General features: G+C 40.8%; 1 protein-coding gene and 1 long non-coding RNA gene across 5 annotated transcripts in view; one reads left to right on the top strand and one right to left on the bottom strand.

The window, feature by feature from the left end:
• LOC120608741 (thioredoxin domain-containing protein 8-like) overlaps window positions 1-20,540 on the top strand; it is a 56,015-nt gene that overhangs the window by 32,949 nt on the left and 2,526 nt on the right. For all 3 annotated transcript variants that reach the window (XM_039870686.1, XM_039870685.1, XM_039870683.1), the window contains one exon: window positions 13,109-13,267. In XM_039870686.1, the coding sequence (XP_039726620.1) occupies window positions 13,109-13,267 (159 nt within the window). The remainder of the gene's footprint in view (window positions 1-13,108; window positions 13,268-20,540) is intronic.
• The window catches only part of LOC120608744 (uncharacterized), a 24,707-nt gene continuing 7,104 nt past the window's right edge, over window positions 2,938-20,540 (bottom strand). Inside the window, exons 2-3 of one of the 2 annotated variants that reach the window (XR_005654512.1) lie at window positions 5,426-6,170; window positions 2,938-4,869 (exon numbers count right to left, since the gene is read on the bottom strand). This is a non-coding gene — a long non-coding RNA (uncharacterized LOC120608744). Of the gene's footprint in view, window positions 4,870-5,063; window positions 6,171-20,540 lie in introns of those variants that run through there. The other variant, XR_005654511.1, reaches the window with a different exon arrangement.

The raw sequence follows: 20,540 nt of genomic DNA, 5'->3' as shown, positions 1-20,540 counted from the left end.
GTCGAAGGATTTAAAGTGTCACTGAGGCCTTAAACTACACCAATAGTTATTTATTTTCTTATGATAAACAGTATCCTCTCCCAAATGGTCTTTAAAATGCAAATATCCCTAGATGTTAACACATCAAATTCTCAACACTCTTTTTTCTTAAGGTAAGCTCCTGGGGAAGGGGTGGGGAAGAGGGAGAAAGAAAGAAACATCTGGAGAACAGTTCAAACTTAGAGATAGGAAGAGGAAGGAAGGGTAGTAGTGCAATGGTCGGAGAAAAGGATGCTAGGAGCAGGGACAGGATTCTGGAAAGGTGGGGCAGGAGATGGAGACGTTATGCTTCACCTACTTTATGGTTTCCTCTGGGTTCCCTTCCCCCTCCCCACCCCCCAACAAATACACTTGGTTGGAATCTGTGGATTCTTTTGGCGGCCAGATCTGCCACACACAGATCAGAATGTAGTAGCTATGGCTTCTGACAGCATCTGATTGCCTTGTCCTCAGGATACCTGGAAGAAAACAGCCCTAAGACATTTGGTAACGGAGTCTACCCTAAGGATATTATTGAGGACAGTGCAAATCACACCATAACAGGAGAATGATCATTCTTCTTGAGAGAAGCTGCTTTTCACTTTGTGGGCACTAAAAACTGCAAAGCTGAGCAAGATGTCTATGGTGGACGCTGTCATGTCCTTTAGATCCCCTACACCAAAGGGATACCCCGCTGTTAGTTGTCATGACTATCGGCCGATAGTGCTCCCAGCTGCCCTCCTTCTCCTGAAAATTACCCTTGGCTGATGGGAGCCCTTTGCCCAGGAGGTTATGACCCCACAAAGGCAGCCCATAGTCAATGACTAATTTGGGGGCATGAGAGGCCCCTTGCCTCAAGGGAGTAGAATTGTGATGAGGTTCATGCTTCAGAGGATCAGCCAGAGGCTAGTCTTGACCTAAGACCTTGCGTGGCTCTGTCCCTTTCCCTCTCTTGCTTCACTCACTCTCTTATAGGCTTTTCAAAAGAGTGTTCCTCAATGAATTGTGTAAACTCCATACCTGTCTTAGGCTCTACTTCTGGGAACTTGACTCTTGTACACGCTACTTTGTTGAGACACTTCTGACTATAAGGTTACTATTCTATGTATCACTGAGAAAGAAGAGATACTGACATGTGACATGTCTTCAGTTGTAAGACCTGTCCCCATTTCAGTGGGAAAATATGCATCTTCGAATTAATTAAATACGGTATGTTATATATGATTTCACTATATTGCATTCATCTCTCTATGCCACATATTTATATATAGGCAAATGAACTTTGTTTCAACTATCTTTTTATATATAATTTTAAATCTAGAGAACCAGTGCTATGGTCTGAATGTCTGTACCACTCCCCCCACCCCCGCCCCCCATAATTCATATGTTGAAATCTTAACCCCCAAAGGTACTGGTATTAAGAGGTGGGCCTTTGGGAGGTGATTAGGTTCTGAGGGTGGAGCCCTCATGAAAGGGATTAGTGCTTTTACAAAGGAGATTTCAGAGTCCCCTCGCCTCTTCTGCCATGTGGGGACACAGGAGGTCTGCAACCCAGGAGAGGGCCCTCACTTGACCAGCCCACACCCTGATCTCAGACTTCCAGCCTCCGGAACTGTGAAAAATGAATTTTCATTGTTTCATCATATTTTGAGCCAGAGCAAGCAATTCACTGTTTTGTATAGCAGGAGAAACAATCATACCTTATACATGTATAGCTACCTATCAAGGGCTTTCAGAAAAATTATTCCTGTCCACAGAGAGTGAATCGGACTTTGGAGCAGTTTCAGATTTACTGAAATAGAATTAGAGCTAAGGAACAATAAATGGGACAATGGGACAATGAAACTTGCTTTTAGGATGAAGACTTAAATCCTTAATATGCCTACAGGGCTATGGGTGATCTTACCCCAACCTCCTTCTTTACCTTCATCTCATGACACTCTGGCCCCCATCTACACGCCACACACACACACACACACACACACACACGCTGCGACACGCACATGCACACACACATGGCGCACACACACACACACACACACACACACTATAGCCACTCGCTTTTTTCCAGTTTGGGAAGGTGCTAACTTCTTTCCCACACGAGGCCTGTTTTACATGCTGTTTCCTCTTTCTGGAAAGCTCCTCCTTCCACCCTTTTTGCCTATTTACTTTTAGCTCAAAAGACTCTTGTTCCAGGAAGCCTTCTCTGATTTCCCAGGTTATAAAGGGGCCCCTCATTTTACATTTTAATAGCACTCTATAGTTCCCTTTCCTGTTACCGCACAGTTGCAATTTTAAATTTATTCCTGTTGTTATGTGATTAAGACCTATTTTCTTATTAAGCTATATGCTCCTTGAAAGTAGCTCCAAATTCTTGCTCACCACTGGCCCTGTTTCCAATATATGCCAATATCTGGCAGGTAGTCGGCATCCCATGAATCGGTTGGTTGGCTAATTGAGTAAATCAGGCTGTAATAACCTTCCCCAACCAGTTGCATGAATACTGAGGAATAGTACAGTACCATGGTTAACTGAGCATTTAGACTCAAAATCCACTACACAGTCCAGGATAAAACCCTGGCTCTGACACTTGCGAGCTGTGAGGTTTGGGGCAAGTTAATTCACATTATTGTGTCTCTGCTTCCTCAAATGTAAAATGAGCATAATACTTCTGTATTTTATTGACTCCAAGATGGCCTTGATGATAAGACACCCCATCTACTACTAAGCTTGGAAAATCAAACTTACCAATTAACCAGAACACAATGTTTTCTTATGACTGAGGCTTTTCTCATACAAAACTGCCCTCCGTTCCATCAATAGGATTAGCCAAGCAGAAGAAAGCTCTCAACCACACACACCTCAGCCGCACCCAGCCCTTTAGGCGGGGGAGACTTTCTTCCAGGCCACTGACACCCATTCTACAAAATGATCTTACTGGCAGTATCAACAATGCTTGTAATTCAGCTGAAATGTTGAAAACATGGTACTGTTTTCAATATCTGCCCAGTATTGTAGGCAATGTCCCCATCGTGACCACTGCTCTGCTTACAGCCCTTAAGCGAGGCCATGGCTTCTAAGATACCCCTCAATTTCAGAGAATATGAGTCAGCACAGGTCCATTGGCAAGTTCGATTAATTAATTGATTGATTGCATTCTTTGTTGCTTTTCTTTTGTGAAACAGCTAATTTCAAATATACATTAAACTCAGCTGAATATAAAATCTTAGTGAAGGAGCCCTAGTGGTCTTGTTTGCAAAAGCATTTGGCCACTGTGCTTTGGCCTTAACATTTCAGGAAGGACATCTCAAAAGGGCAGCACCAGGAAGCGGGAAAACTTTGACATCTACCATCAGATATTCTTCAGTCACCAGAGCAACGAGTCTCTTCAGCAGGTTATTCTTTAGTAAAGAAATTACTTTCACGCATTCTCCATCCCCTGGCTTTGACTTGGGTCTGATATTTTTCAGCCTCATCTCCATTAATAGTTACTATCATGATGTGTGTGGTACAGTTTGACAAACCCGGATCCACACATACAGCTGGAGAACATTCAGCAACATCACCTTTATAGCCAGTTTCTCCCTTAAGCTCCCGAAGAGCAGCTGCTTTGGGACATTATCATCTGTGACACCTGCAGGGAATTCTAGGCAGCAGCCTCCCATTGGTGGTCAGACTGCTTCCCCGGAAAGATACGTTCACAATGAAGAGAACGTATCTTTCCCCAGAAAGATACGTTCACCACCGGAACTGCCACACCATCGGCCGACTTCCTTTCCTGGTTGTACGTGTCGCAGTTTCCCAAGTTCATATTTTACCGGTAGGATCCATGTAAGTTGTTTTTACAAGCTTGGCCTATCTTCCTTCTGAAATTAACTCCTCTGAAATAATAGACTGGTATTTTGAGAAGAATTGTGGGTCCTTAGTTTTCTGTTTTTGAACTGGTATTTTCAGTCCTCAGGCAAGAAGTTCACATCCAAGGTGTGGGGTGAAAGAAAGCGTATTCCTTTGGGGAGGGGGATGAAAGAATGAAGGCGAGTCCAAGGCAGCAGTCTTAAGAGATGCAGTGCTACTGCTTTTAGATCTTAGGTTGTTGTGAGAATTAAATGTGTTAAACTATATGAAGTGAATGGTTTATTCATGTAAAATCCTGGACACGTAACAAATTGTCACCATCTCCCAGCAGATATCGCCTTTGCCAGGCAGTCTTGAGCCAGCATCCTTCCCTTGGGCACCTCTGGAAGGATGAGGCCTGCTGACATGGCACAGGTGCACAGACTCAGCACGGCCCTCAGATGAACCCATTCTTTCATTCATTATAGTAATGGAAACGATCGAGAGCCAGAGAAATTCAGGCTTTTTCAATTATGTGGCGGTAGAATCACAACTCCTCACTAGAACACCAACGCCGTGAGGGCAAAGATTTTCATCTGCTTGTTTACTGCCATCACCCCAAAGCCCAAGACAGTGCTTAGCACTTAGCATGTACTCAGCATATTTAGTTGAATGAATGGGTGAATAACTCCATAGGTGTTTACTAGGGAAAGCCTACACAGTTTTGACTTGGCAGAAAGTTGAATATTGGAACCCAGAGACTTCAGCCAACTCTGTTCATCTTTCTTACTTCTGGACTGGAAGACATTGTATCAAGACTCTTTTGCATATAACTAATCTTATTCATTAGAAGTCAATTTTATAGTTTGTCTTAGTAATTCAATGATGCCAGATTTTATACAGTGGATGATAATGGACTGAAATCAGACGGTCATGGTTTGAATCACAGCTTTTCCATTTACTAGCTGTGTGACCTAGGGTATGCTACTTAACCTTGCTGTGCTCCAGTTTCAAAATCTGTAAAATGGGGATAATGATAGTATATCACTAGATTATAATGATGATTAAACAAATAAACAATGTCTTAGACACAATAAGTGCTAAGTAAGTGGGTTTTAAAAATAATCCTTAAAAATACGCATTAATTTCCTATACTTTAGTTCCCAGTAAAGTTTTTATAATTGATTATATGATAATTTAGGCACACAATAGATATTATAAAGAGATTTATGTCAGACTTATAGTAACACATGCCTAGTAAAAATTAAAAATGTAACTGCTAAAGGCTTGGTTGTGTTTGAGGACTTTTTAGGTGGAGAGTATCAGCTAAGATTTTTGGCAGCACGTAAGGGAAATTCACCCTGGCTACCTTAAGCAAAGCCATTGCGAGAGGGAGAGTGTGGGGACGAATCAACACTCAGAAAAGACAGGAATCGGTCTCTATTAGGAATGACACCAGTGATTTTCCTTCTTGCATCAGACCCCTAGAGAGCTGAGTTCTTGTGACAGAGTTTAGCCTAAAGTTGCATGCACACCGTTGGGCCCAGTGGTAGGGAGCAGGTGTGGAAGGTACCTGGATGGCTGGTCCCACTGAGATTCCAGGGAATGGAGGAAAGGGTGTTATCCAAAGGAGCAGCAGGGCGCTATTACCCAAAGAAGCGGGGAGGGTGGCTAGGCAGGTCAAAGAAGCAGCTGTCCATCCCATGGAGAAAGAAGAAGAGAGGGTACAGTTATCTCGAATACTATTTATGTTTGCACCGTAGGCCTTTCCAGGAATTTAAATATGTTTCCTCAGAGGGGACTTCCTGAGAGGCTGCTTCATCTCCGGGGGCATTCATGCAAAAAAAGCAAGAATTTGGCAAGAATCATAAACTGCTTCTTTCTCTGGCCTAACGAAGCAAATCTATAGTTGTTTATATTGCATTAATTTAAATACTAATCCTTGCCTCACAATTTCATAATAGCGGTAATTTCTAATTCAGTCAAACACATTATGCTGAACTTTCGGAATTCAACAAATGATAGGCTTACAAAAGTGGCTCACACATTCATGATTTTTTTTTTCAGTTGGGTTGTTTTTTGGCTATAAGTACAAGAACACCAAATTTGAATGTGCTTAAACCAAACAAAAATGTATTGGTGCACATAACTGAACATCCAGATGTGGGACAGGCACCGGGAGACTTAATCCAGCGGTTCCAGCTCTACTTCTCTGCAGTTACCGCTTTCTGCCTCGTTTTCTCTCTTTGTTCTTCATCTCAGGATGGAAGCAAAATAGCTGCAGAATTTCCAGGCCTCGGGACGACACAAAATAGTATCTGGAGGAAGATGAGATCATTATTTACTTAATGCAGGTCTCAGGAATAAGGTTAGTTCCCCTAAAATCTTCTAGTAAACTTTCCTCTCATCCCCTTGGTCCAGATTGAGTTATGCGCCCAATCCTGAAACAACACTTGAAGTCAAGGAGATGTCATCTGCTAATTGGCTTAAATCTAGGTTGTTGGACTGGTCACTGGCAAAGAGAATTACATTATGCCTTGTCCCCAACTCACAGGCCACTAGACGATGAGAAAGAGAAGGAGCATATGTTAACAAGAAAATAAGGTAGGCATTTATCTTTTTTCTCCCCCAATATCTGAATCTCACTACTGCTCCACCCTTACATCTGAGAAATTTAAGACGGTGAAAGACAGAGGCCATTTTCAATGAATGATAGAGACACCATCAGCGTTCCGACCACCCTCGCAGCTGGAGCAGGGCCCTGTAGCAGAGACTCCACCAATGACACCTATCTGTCTCAATCAGGTTCTTTTTAGAACCCATGATGCAAAAATCCACTAGAGTGGCAGATGGCAGCTTGTTTCCAGGGACAGCAAATGGTACATCCATTGTAGAGTTGCCAGATTTAGCAAATGAAAATACAACAGATCCAGTTTAATTCAAATTTCAGATAAAAAAAATAATTTAAAAATATTTTTAGTATAAATATGTCTAAATATTGCATGGAACATACTTTAAAAAGTTATGCATTTTTAAATATTTATTTAAAATTGAAATTTAACTAGGTATCCTATATTTTATCTGATAACCCTTATTTAGTGGCACCTCTTTTTCACTGGCAGCAAAATGTTCAGTGGAATGACAAAAGGCTCCTCACTAGACTGGGTCTGTGGCTTGTTTTTGGTTGTGATTCATCCTGCTCCCTTGCTTCCACTCAGTTTCCAAGGCTAGTTCTGCATGGTTGCCAGAAATTCTGTAAGAATAAATCATACAGTGTAAGCTTTGGTTGCTTGCAAACAAACTCTGATCATACAAACTTCAACATCCACTACATAAGTTTGAACCTGCCCTTTAGCAATGAGATCAGCATGCAACCCAAAGGGGCTTGAAAAGCAACATTTTCAAAGTAGAAGTAACATGATACTGCCTTCTAAAGGCTGGATCTTAGAAGAATAGTGTTCTTTGTAAGCTTCTGCTTTGTGGCTTAAGGAATTTCACAACCATGCCTCCTGCTTCAATTAACCTAAGTGTAAAATGGAAAGAATTCTGGAATGTTAGGTTACTTGAAAATTAAGGATTATAAAATTCTGTCTCTTACTAGGAATTTTCCTTTCCTTTAGCTTATCTTAACGAATAAAACTAAACTCACATATAATAATCTCACTATTATTAAGTTTGATAATATGAATACAATGAAAACCTGTAGTGTAAAAAGCATCATTAATACTTTTTGGCTCCTAAATTATAATGTACTTCTACTAACCTTTTTTTATTTTTCCAGAATAATATGTCTTCATGGTTTGAATTCCCTTTGGAATTCAAAGGGAATTGTTATTCAAAGGGAAATAATTAGCTGATGCTAATTTACCAATTGTCATTGGGTAGTATAATGAAGCAATGTGATTATGCTAATGCTTATAGACTGGAAACACTGCCCTTCTTTCTTCTCTGGATTATGAAAGAAGCATCTTGGTTCAAGATCATGAAATTAGTTATCCTGCACACATGCTAGGGAATTGGTGGGTCTCTTGGGCTACCGGCTTATTAAGTGGTGGTAAAGGCTGTTTGCCGAGGTTGAACCTGGTGTTTATAAGGTGGACACGGCCTCTCCGACCCTTTTCAGCTTCATTCTGTCATAGCTGGAATGGCTGGCGTAGCTCTGGAAGCCAAATCTGAAGCAAAGGTTCTCTCAACAATTGACCATTTCAAGTATGAAGAGGCTACTAAAACGTAAGGGTGGTGGATTATTTTTTCCCACTCAACATCCATTCTTTTCTCACATACCCTGATTTCCATATAGAAAATTATTGCTCCTACATTATGTGATATTTAATAGGAGACAGTAAGCCAAAGCCTGACATCCTACTAAAGAAGCTGAAGGATTCCCTGAAGGCTCCTTCTCTAGGATTCTACTTCTCGCTCTCCCAGCCTAGCAAAGCGGTAGAGCATGTGACCTCAGCCTGGTCCAATATGTGGCCATATTGACTAATCCACTCAATCAGAGCCGATGGGACACAATAAAATCTAGACCGGGACTTCTGAGAAAAAAACATTTTGGCTCTTTTTCACTGGGTTTGAAATGATGGAAAGTTAGGTTTAGAACTGCAGCAACCAAACTGCTACCACTCCAAAGAGGCTTGGCTGAAAACAGTGCAAACCAGAGATATAGAACCAAAAGATGAAGGAAAGCTAGGTCCTGGTGACTTTACTTGACCTTCATGTACTTATAGGTCATTTATATATCTTCTTTTGAGAAGTGTATGTTTAAATCTATTGCCATCTTTTTACCAGTTGTTTGTCTTATAAATAAGTTATAAGAGTTCTTAATAAATTCTGAATGAAGTTCTATGTTAGGTATATGTATTGAGCATATTTTTTCCCTGTCTGGCTTTTCATTTTTTTAACCATGTTTTTCAAAGAGCAGAGGTTCTTAATTTTAATGAAGTCAAATTTAGCAGCTTCTTCTTTTATAGTTAGCAATTTCTGTGTCCTGACTAAGAAATATTTGCCTACCCCAGGGTTGCAAAGATTATCACCAATATTTGCTTCGAGAAGTTGTTTGGTAAATTTTGAGTGATTTTGTTGTATAGTATAAGCTAAAATCCAAGTTTCTTTCTCTTTCTCTCTTTCCTTTTCTTTTCTTTTCTTTCTTTCTTTCTTTTTTTTTTTTTTTTTTTTTTAACAGCAATATCCATGGGGTTTTTCAAGGAAGGGAAAGAGTCTGGTATCAGCAATGGGGTGCCTTTGTCTGACCTCCTGGCTCTGATATACATGGAACCTGCACTTGAGAAGAGGAGAAGTTTCAATTAAGGCAAAAGAAACATCAGAGAAGAGGTTAAGGAGAGAGTGGTGCTTTGTGAATCCAGCTGGTTCCAGCAGGGTGCACAGCAAAAAGATGGAGAGGGCAGAGAAGGGGATGATTGCATCAGATTAAGGGAAGTGAAGAACAGAGGTGTGCAGGGTACTTATTCACAGGGGGATATTCTACATTAAAATTTACATTAAAATACTTAGCATCAAAAGTGTGGTATATATGTTTATGTATATGTATATTTGTCTTTAAAATCTAAACAGTTGACATTTAAGGTGCCCTAATCAGGAGCCCACTCTTGGGGTGTTTAAATTAGCATTTAAAACCCCCCAGGTAGGAACTGATGTTCCAGAGGGAGTTTCTGCAAACTATTCAAATATCCTTATAGAATCTGTTAATTAACATAAAAAATGTCATGCTTCACTGCTGAAATAAGAGGTGTTCAAGACATGTGGATCAGCTGACTTGAAAACTGTGCTAGCGCTTCCTCCCCTTCATGAACAGAGTTTAAAGGTCAGTGCTCATCCAGTGTGACCAGATGGCTTTCTGAACCTCGATTTTTTCTTCCGTAAAATAATAAGACTATCTATCTCCCAGTGGATGTTGAGAAAAATGATGTAGTAGCCCAAGCTCCAGGCTTGGCACTTAATTATTGTACATGTGTATTTGTTCCTTTTCCTCTGCATCTACTTTACCATAGTTTTGGAGCTCCCAATCTTATGTCACTTACCATGTTCTCTTTTGTGTCCTCATCTCAACTCTCTTGCTAGATACAAGTCTTCAAGCTTAACTAATGCTGGCCTCCTGCAAATCCCAGGGCAGTCCATCACATCTTAGTGTGCCTAATCACCTGGTGGTTCTTTAAAATGTAGATTCCAGTGATCTGCCTGAAAAGATTTTCATCCTTTATGTCTGTCTTGGTGTAGCCCAGGAATCTGCAGTTTCATCAAGTACTCCCAGCTATAAAAAATGAGGTGGTCAAGGGCCACACTTAGAGAAAACTTTGATCTGAGAAAAGCTTGCTGCAGAAGCCCTAGAGCTGCGTTTTCTTCAAATTCAGACCTGAACAAAGACAGCGAACCTACTTTCCCAGTCTCCCATGGAGCCTCAGGCTGAGCTGACCCAGAAACCTGAAGCAAGCTTATCACCCATGCTACCTGTTACTGATCTTCTTGATGATATAGAAAGATCATTTTTGCCTATCCAGCATATATTTCCCCTTTCTCTGTTAACCCTCTGGATTGTCTTCATTCCCAGAAAAAACAGTTTCAGCAAGGCCCATGGCCCCCTTCTTCCCACCCCCAATATAAATCAGTGAAGGTTAGCCTCTAAGACATGGACTAGAACAAGAGAAAGGAATGCTTTTCCTTCAGGGATACTAAACTGATAGAACAAAAGCCTGGAGCTGCCTGGGCTACTCTTACAGAAGGCGGGGAGCCTGCTGAGAATGAAACAAAAGAGATGGTGCCCCAATTACTGACATCTTTCAGCCCCTGGAGTTCCTAGTAATATGAATTACTAATTCTCTTTTTGGTTTAAGTCAGTTTGAGATGGAATTTCTGCTAACAACCGAGAATTCTGACTAATACACAGACCCTCCCCCACCAAATAAATGCATTTACAACACCCTCTCTCTCCTCTCTACAGAAAAGAATCCTTCCTCACTGGACTGTCCCAAACAAGTCCCCTGGCACCTCACCTCCTGCCATAACTGAAATCCTAAGGACTCAAGTTTCCCATGTCCTGTAGGCAGGGGACCTTCCTCTTTAGGTAGGGCCAGTTCTAGCCCACTTTTCTTTTACCCTTTGAGGGGAAAAAGTCCTTCTTCTTTCAGACTCAGGTTAGCAAGCTTGCTGTTCATTACTAATTTCTTGATTATTCGCTTAGGATTTTGACACCTGTTTTACCGTCTCCCCTTCCACTCCTGCCATTATTCCAAAGGAATTTCAGCATTCTATGTAACAGCCTGTAATCATAGTTTATATAGCACTTACTGCATAGCAGGCATGGTCCTAAGCACTCTACATATTTTACATATTTTAGGTCACTCAACCCTTATAATAGCATGAGGTGTTACTATTCCCATTTTCTAGATGAGGAAACTGAGGCACAGAAATACTATTTAGACTTGCCTAGGGTTACCCAGCTACTAAGTGGTAGAATGGAGATGAGGACAAGGGAATCTGACTGCAGAGTCTGGGCTCTTAACACACACACTAGCCTCTCAGTTCCCTGTAATTAGAGCATCCCCTGTATCCACTCTATATTGATCCTATGAACGTGGGAGGAACTCAGTACCTCCTCCAGCTGAGTCACTGGACATGCAGAAGGTCTTTGAAGAGAAGGGAAGGTCAGCTGAGGGTGACTTGGATGGTCATGAGAGATCTATACCTCCCCTTCCTACCCTCAATTATGTACTGTTGTCTCCCATGTAAATGTACCAATGAATACATAGGCTCAACAGCTGGGATGTAAGTTGGACTGAAGATACAGCAGCAGAAAAGCAGGTTATATATTCTGCTCCTGGTACCCTGTAAGGTCTATTCTCTGCTCCAACAGATTTCCTGAGAAGGTTGCTACATTTGGGCCAGTCCATCCTCCCTCTATCTAGGACTGTCCTTAGAATATGTCCCTTGTCTATATCTTTACCTGTGGCCCTGTGCTCCTCAACCCTCTAGAAACTTTGCACAATAGATTCAAAACCTTTGATTTCTTCCTGCTGCTCCATTTGAAAGAGCAGAAGAAGGAACCAAGGGCTTGGGGGGGAATGCCAGGGAGCAGTTTCACCATCTCAGGCCACCACACCTAGGTTTAGCTTTATCCAGAGCTGCTTCATTCTGAAAATTCATGCTCAGACCCAGCACCCCAACATCAACCCACCTCCTTTCCTTCTGGCTTTCGTTTCTCTGTCCAGCTCAACAGCTTCTCCACCTCCACTTCCAGCTGCTGCTGGACTCTTCTGGCTTCACAGTGCTCGCTAACATAGCTCCCACAGTCCCCAGTGCTACCAGACCCAACTAGCCACATGCATCTTGGGATCAACGCAAATGGCTCACTTCTCTGTTCCAGGCTCTACTACTGGTAGGAAAAAACTCGCACAAATGTGTGTATTGGTGTCATTAAAAATATAAGGCCGCCAAGCTCAGCATGCACCGACCCCGCCCCCCCACCATAACACCAAGCAAGCCAAATTAGTATTCACAACGACTATAATTATAACTATGTATTGAGTGCTAACTGTGAGTAATCATTTTACAAACACTTCATTTAATTCTCAAAACACCACCGCCATGAGTTAGAGACCATTATAGAGACCAAAAGGGGCCACATACTAACCTGACAAGCCCTGGGGAGGCCGGCATGGCGGGCCTTACAAACCCAGAGGCCAAAATAACCACACGGGGTAGTCCGAATGTAAAAATTACTAACTAAAAGTGGGTCATGGTGGTAGTCACATCTTAGGCCTGTAGCTTCCATCGACAAATGTCAATCTTTGGCATTAAAATTGTCTATTGTCTTTGTACATCTAAGATAACATACCTTAAAATGTCAGAGTAATCTTCTCTTCCAGACTGCTCAAAGGCACAACGGCCAGCACCAGAGCACAAGACCACATTGTTATCTTGTTGCCCACACGCCATCTCTATGTGCTGTAAATGTTAACTCTCCTGCACTTGCCAATGTAAAAGAAGTCCATCTCTCTCCATTTCGCTTCTTACCCAATCTCAGAGATTTCCCCACTTTGCTTTTTCCTGCTTCCCTAATCTACCACCAGAAGATTTCATGTCACCTGCCCCCCACCCCATGTCTCCTCCTTTGATTCTAATGTATAAAATTAGTTGCAATAACTACTCTTTTCTGGAGCAAAGTCTCAATCTACTAAGATTTTGTTTCCTGACAATTGTCAGTTTGGTTCAAATAAATTCTTATATGACTCTTTCTTAGGCTGGACATTCTTTCAATGACATTTACTTGGCGTAGTCAGCAGGATTCCGAAGACGCTCACCCAGGCCCACCCTGCGGACCCGGACCTAGTGCTAAGTACCAGCAGGGGCCCATTAAGCCCTACCAGCTCCCCGCTTCGCATTGGATGAATGAACTTGGGTGAGTTATCTCTTGGAATCCAGAACCTTGTGGCAGAGGGGCTGACTTTATTTGAGCTTTTCTTAGAAAATCCTCGAGGTGGCACTAAAGGATAGGCATTGAAATGGGCGGCTGGTTTTAATTTTGGCTTTTCAGTTGGAACTATTTACTGTGAGTCTGAACAAAACCTTTGACTGGACAAATAAGAGACTGAACTTGTTCGGCTCCAAAGGTAAGGGTTATTGACTCTCTCCGGCTCTGATTTTGGGTATTCGCAGATGACTGAAAATCTATACGGAGATATCTTTGGGTACCCCTCGAAATAAGCAGGGCTTCCATAGGAAATTCCAACACAACTGTAATTAAATATTTGATTTGCACAAGGAAACGTAAGTAAAGGCTAGTTATCTGGCTTCACAGTTGTATTAGACAGCTGGGGAGAGAAACTGAGACATATGAGAGAGTTGAAGTGACTCGAGAGGTGACCGCCCCTTGGAGCTTAACCCGTAAGCAGCACTATTCAACCGACTACACAATATCCTTAGAAATTTGTTCAGACTCCGCCAATCCCCAAAGAAAACTAAAATTAACATGGGAAATCATGCCTCTAAGGTTGATAAACTGCAAGAATCCCAGCTCCTGTTAATACTCCTGCAAGCTATATGTTTAATTCACATGGAACCTCAACTTGCAAATACCTACAGAAATGGGGAAATTTAACTAAAATGACATCAGCTTGAGATGGCTAAAGTGGAGAACTTTTGTTTTTTCTGCATATTCGATTAGAAAAAACTGGCTCTAAAATTAAACTGAATGAATGGAAAGCTTGTCTTGACTGGAAGTTAGAAGATTCAATGAGGAATACAGATAAACATTCTCTACAGGAAGTTAATAAGAAAATTTTAGAGACTGTCTTTGAACTAAAGAAGATTTCTGAAGCTGATAAATGCCGACACCCTATTCCGCTCCCACTCTCTAATTGCTCCACTATAACCTTTGCTTTCTGAGCTTCTTCATCTGGACTTGCCCTCCCCCTTCTTTCTTCCTCCCCCATCTATCTCTTCTATAGCCTCCACTACCAATCCCTACTGACCTAGGGGAAACTGAGATTCGAAATCTAGACCAAAACAGACCAGAAAAATAACAAATTACAGCAGCTCCCTTTAGGAAAAAGCCAGTCTTACGCAGTGGGGATCCAGTGATTATGTATATTCCTTGGACTAGAACAGAATTAAGGACTCTGACTAAAGATTCCTCCAACCCTCTCCAGGGCCCTGATGGGTCTGCAAAGGGATTTTATTTAACAGTCAGAACATATGATGCTGGCTATTCTGACCTATTTCAATTAATATACCTACTGGTTTCAGAGAGCAAAGCAACAGAATGGCTAAATAAGGTTCACTAGGAAAATCCTATAGAGGAATTTTTAAAACAGAAAGAAGGTAGACAGGAAAAAATGCAGGAAAATAACCCATTGGCTTTACCAAGCCATAGTGAGATTTTTCCCTGGAAAATGGACTGGACCAAGATCCAGCAAGTAAAAGAAAGTCTGTTGAACCAGTGCTTGATTTCTTTGAATGTTTCAAAAAAAAACTGCAACTAATACTTGAGTTTGTCTTCAGTTTTAAGGATTATCAAAATGACCCCTTACTGGGAGTTCCAGTCAAGATGGCAGAATAGGTAAACACTATGCTTGCCTTCTCTCATAACTACATCAAAATTACAACTAAATTATAGAGCAATCAACCTGGAGAACCATCTGAAGACTAGCTGAACAGAAGTCCTATAACTAAGGATATAAAGAAGAGGCCACGTCAAGACTGGTAGGAGGGGTGGAGACACGAAACTGGGCTGGTCCCACACCCATTTGTGGCAGTTGAGAATCGGAAGGGATATCTCAACTGCAATGGTCCCGCCTGAGGAGCAAGGAGTCTCAGTCACACTCCAGGCTCCCCAGGTAAGAGCACCAGTGCTGAAAAGAGGAGCCCCCACAACATCTGGCTGTGAAAATCAGTGGAGATTTTATCTGTCCATGTGAGACAGAAGGCTACTGGAAACTCAGGCATCCTCTTAAAGGACCCACACACAGACTCACTCGTTCGCAGGCCCGCACCCTAGGCTCTGGCAAGGGGATAGCAGCTCAGGAGGTGCCAGAGACATACAGGGAGAAACTGAGTTGTGTGGCTTTAGGATGAGGGCTGGAGGGATAGCCACCATTGTCCCCATGTTGTGCTCTCCTCCTACAGAGCCAGCAGGCAAGAGCCATCTTTCTTGAGTTGAGCCCTCCTACCACATGACCAAATCTGAATCTGTATTAGCCTAATGAACACCACTTGCTCTACCTTGATGATTCCCTGAGACCTCGCCCCATCCAACTCGAACATCACCAAAGGCTCTTTTGGTGGGAGGCAGCTAGTCTTGGTCTGTGCTGCAGTCTTTCTTTAAAAAACTCTCAAAGTTCCTCAGGCCACAGGCGGGTGGCAGATGGCCTCAGTATGCCCTGTGCCTTTTGCTGAGTGGCCCCAGGCTCAGCACTGAGGCTAAATCTGAATCTGCATTAACCTGGTGAACACTACTTGTCCCACCCTAGTGACTTCCTGAGACCCCCATCTAACCCAACTCTCATACAACCTGAGGCTCTTTTAGAGGCTAAGCCTTATGAGCAGCTGGTATGAAACAGTAGGCCTCAGAGTACCCTGTGCCTTTGCTGAGCTGCCCCAGGCCTAGTATCAGTGGCAGCTGGCTTCAGTTCACACCACAGCTCCTCTCACGTACCTTCACATCCAGCACAAACAGCTACCAACCACAATTACCTTGTAGCCCTAGGATGGTCACAGGCAGCAGCTGACCTTGACCTGCACCAGAGCCCTCCCAAGAGGCCCCAAAACCAACACACCCAGTGGCTGTCTTCAGACCACAACAGAGTACCACCCAATTATTCCTACAGCAGGTACCAGAGCTCACTGGGGTGAATCCTGCTCCATGGGGTCAGCCCTTGCACAGCAGCTCATATGCTGCGGTCGTGGGCAATCCTCACAGCCAGTCAGCCTGAGGGTCAATCCCACTGACTGATGTGCCAACAGCAATCAAGGCTCGAATCCAATAGGGTACCCACAACCCACACAAGGGACACTCCTAAAGCACCTGGCTCAGGTGACCAGGGAGACTGCACCACTGCGCCATGCAGGACACTTACTAAATAAGGCTACCCTTTTAAGATTGGGAGATATAGTAGGTCTACCTAATACATGGAAACAAACACAGAGAGGCAGCCAAATTCAGCAATACATTAAAAATATCAAACACCATGGTCAAGTAGGATTTATTCCTGAGATGCAAGTTTGGTTCAATATCCAGAATTAATTAACATGTTATACCACATAAACAAAATAAAGAATAAAAATCATACAATCATTAATAGATGCAGAAAAAGCATCTGACAAAATCCAGCATTCATTTATGACAAAAACTCTCAGCAAAGTGGAAATAGAGAGAACATACCTCAACATAATAAAGGCCATATATAACAAACCCACAGCTAACATCATACTCAATAGAGAAAAGCTAACGGTGTTTTCCTTAATATCAGGAACAAGATAAGGATGGCCACTTTCACCACTTTTATTAAACATAGTATTAGAAATCCTGGCCACAGCAACCAGGCAAGAAAAAGAATCCAAATTGTAAAGGAGAAAGTAAAACTGTCATTACTTGCAGCTGACATATATATGATATATAGAAAGTCTCAAAGAGTCCACCAAAAAAACTATTAGAACCAGTAAGTGAATTTAGTAAATAAGCAGGATGTGAAATTAATATTCAGAAATCAGTTGTATTTTCATACAACGATAACAAACTATCAGAAAGAGAAATTAAGAAAACAATCTCATTTACAATTGCATCAAAAACAATAAATACCTAGGAATAAATTTAGCCAAGGAAGTAAAAAAAAAACAAAAACAAAAAAAACTGTACTTGGAAAATTATAACACATTGAAAAAAAAAGAAAGAAGATACAAATAAATGGAAGTATATAAGATGCTCCTGGATGAGAAGAATTAACATCATTAAAATGTTCATACTCTCCAAAACAATTCAATGCAAATACCAATGGCATTTTTCACAGAAGTAAAACAAATAATCCTAAAATTCATATGGAACCACAAAAGACCTCGAATAGCCACAGCCATTTTGAGAAAGAAGAAAAAAGTTGGAGGTATCATGCTACGTGATATCAAATTGTACTACAAGGGAATCGCAATCAAAACAGCATGGCACTAGAATAAAACAGACCCATAAATCAATGGAACAGAAGAGAGAGCCCAGAAATCAACCCATACCTATACGGCCAATTAATCTATGGCAAAGGAAGCAAGAATATACGATGGAGCAAAGACAGTCTATTCAAAAAATAATGTTGGAAAACTTAGACAGATACGTGCAAAAAATGAAACTAGACCACCTTCTTATACCATATACAAAAATAAACTCAAAATGGATTAAAGACTTAAATATAAGCCCCAAAACCATATAACTCCTAGATGAAAACATAGGCAGTAAACTCTCTGACATTGCTTAGTAATATTTTTTTTTCTGATATATCTCTTTGGGCAAGAGAAACAAAAGGAAAAAAAATAAACAAATGGGACTACATCAAATTAAAAAGTTTTTGCACACCAAAGGAAACGATCAATAAAAAGAAAAGACAACCTACTAAATAGGAGAAGATATTTGTCAATGATACATCCAATAAGGCATTAATATCCAAAATTATTAAAGAACTCATACAACTTAACACCAAGAAAACAATCCATTTAAAAAATGGGCAGGGGACCTGAATAGACATTTCTCCAAAGAGGATGTACAGATAGCCAATAGACATATGAAAAGATGCTCAGTGTCACAAAACATCAGAGAAATGCAAAAAACACAATTAGAAATCACCTCATACCTGTCAGAATGGCTATCATCAATAAATCAACAAAAAGATATGGGAAAAAGGAAACCCTCATGCACTGTGGGCAGGACTGCAAACTGGTGAAGCCATTATGGAAAACAGTGTGGAAGTTCCTCAAAAAAGTATTAATATAACTACCTCGTGATCCAGCAATTTCATTTCTGAATATTTATCTGAAGAAATCCAAAAGACTAATTGGAAAAGATATATGCACCCCTATGTTCACTGCAGTGTTATTTACAATACCCAAGATATGGAAGCAATCTAAGTGCCCATCGACAGACAATTGGATAAAGAAGAAGTGGTACATATATAATGCAATATTACTCAGCCATAAAAAAGAAAATGTTACCATTTGCAACAACAGATGAACCTAGAGGGTATTATGCTAAGTGAAATAAATCAGACAGAGAAAAACATACCATAGGATTTCACTTCTTTGTGGTATCTAAAGAACAAAATAAGTGAAAAAAACAAAACAAACAGACTCATAGATACAAAAAACAAACTGATGGTTGCCAGATTGGGAGGAGCTGGGGGCTAGATTAAAAAAAAAAAAAAGTGAAGGGATTAAGTACAAATTGATAGTTACAAAATCATCCCAGGCATGTAAAGTATAGCATAGGAAATATAGTCGATAATATTGTAATAACTATGTATGGTACAAAGTGGCTACTAGACTTATCGGGGGGATCATTTTATAAATTATGTAATGTCTAACCATGATACTATATACCTGAAACTAATATAAAATAATATTGAATGTCAATTATAATTGAAAAATAAAAAATAAAAATAAAATACTAAAAGTGTAGATTTTTAGAAAACAAAAAACAAGCAGAAGAAAATGATCCCTTATGAAATGTGGCATTTTGGGAAGGACTAGATGAAGGGCTTGTAACTCTGATTAAACAACATAAATTAAACTGGCCAACCATGTATGCTGATGAACTAGCAATTCTGGCTGATCAACTATCTAAAACTATTTAAAAGAGAGCAAACGACAAAGCTGCCAATATCATGAACCTACAGCTCCAGAAACTAAGCAATCAGGTCAGACCTCCCCAAAGGTCTCTTAGACAAGTGGAGAGGGGAGTATGTTTTTGTTTTAGAAAGCCCCGCTACCTTAAGAAAGATGTAGAAAACTGAAATAGGAATTAGGAAAATAAACGGAAGCAACCATTGGGCTTCCCCAAGAATTATAAGAGGGCATTTCCCCTTCTCCTTACTAATTCTTTAGGAGAAATTGAAATTACCGTAAAAGGGGAAATTATTAAGGCTCTTGTAGATACTGGAGCTACTTTATCTGTTCTTAACCCCACCCAATTAAGTTGCCCTTTCCCTCAGAGTAAAGCTTCTGTAGAAATGGTAGGGACATCTAATCAACCGATGTCAGTTTTTAAATCAGAATCTGTTCCCTTCCTAGTAAGGACTGTTATGGGAAACGTACATTTTTACTAGTCAAATCTGCCCCAATTCACCTGATAGGGAGAGATTTTCTTGAAACCTGTGACGCATATATAGCCTTTTCCCCTAAGGGTGAAATGTATTTAGACTAAATGAATCAGATACTGAACAAATTGGAAAATAATGATTTTAAAGGAAACCCCACAAGAGAAAACTAATCTTGGGACTGAACATTTGTCACAGGACATTTCTATGCAAATTTGAGCCCTTAGATATCATCAAGATTAAGCCAACCACTTCTATTAAAATAACTATTGACAATGCCTTGCCTCTACTTAATATTCACCAATATCCTTTAAGACCTGATGCACTAGCTGGAATTAAGCCCATTAGACAAGATTATTTTAAAAGGGGGCTTATAATTCCATGTATGAGCCCCTGTAATTCTCCTACCCTTCCAGTAAGAAACCAAATGAAAGAGGATGAAGATTTGTACAGGATCTCAAAGCCACAAATCAAATAGTTAGTTATTCAAGACATCCTGTGGTTCCAAATCCACATACCCCATTATCAACCATTCCTGTGGACTGCCAATATTTTTCAGTAATAGATTCGTGTAGTATGTTTTTCAGCATTCCTATAGAAAAAGACAGTGAAAATCTCTGCCTTCACCTGGGAGGATCGCCAATTTCCTTGGACTGTAATGCCTGGGAGATATACAGAGAGTGCCCCTATTTCTCTTAAACACTAAAAGCTGATTTAAATGATGTTGATGTCCCCAGAGATTCCACTCTAATCTAATATGTGGATGATTTACTTTTATTCTCTAGGGCATTACTAGATTCCCAAAAGGACACAATTTACCTATTATAACAACTATCTACAAAAGGACAAAAGGTATCAAAGGACAAACTTCAATTCTGTTTGCCC

The sequence above is a fragment of the Pteropus medius genome, unplaced genomic scaffold, assembly GCF_902729225.1.
Source record: "Pteropus medius unplaced genomic scaffold, Ma_sr-lr_union100, whole genome shotgun sequence".
Classification (NCBI taxonomy): domain Eukaryota; kingdom Metazoa; phylum Chordata; class Mammalia; order Chiroptera; family Pteropodidae; genus Pteropus; species Pteropus medius.
Note: the sequence above shows the minus strand (reverse complement) of the source record. Positions and strands in the feature narration are given on the sequence as shown.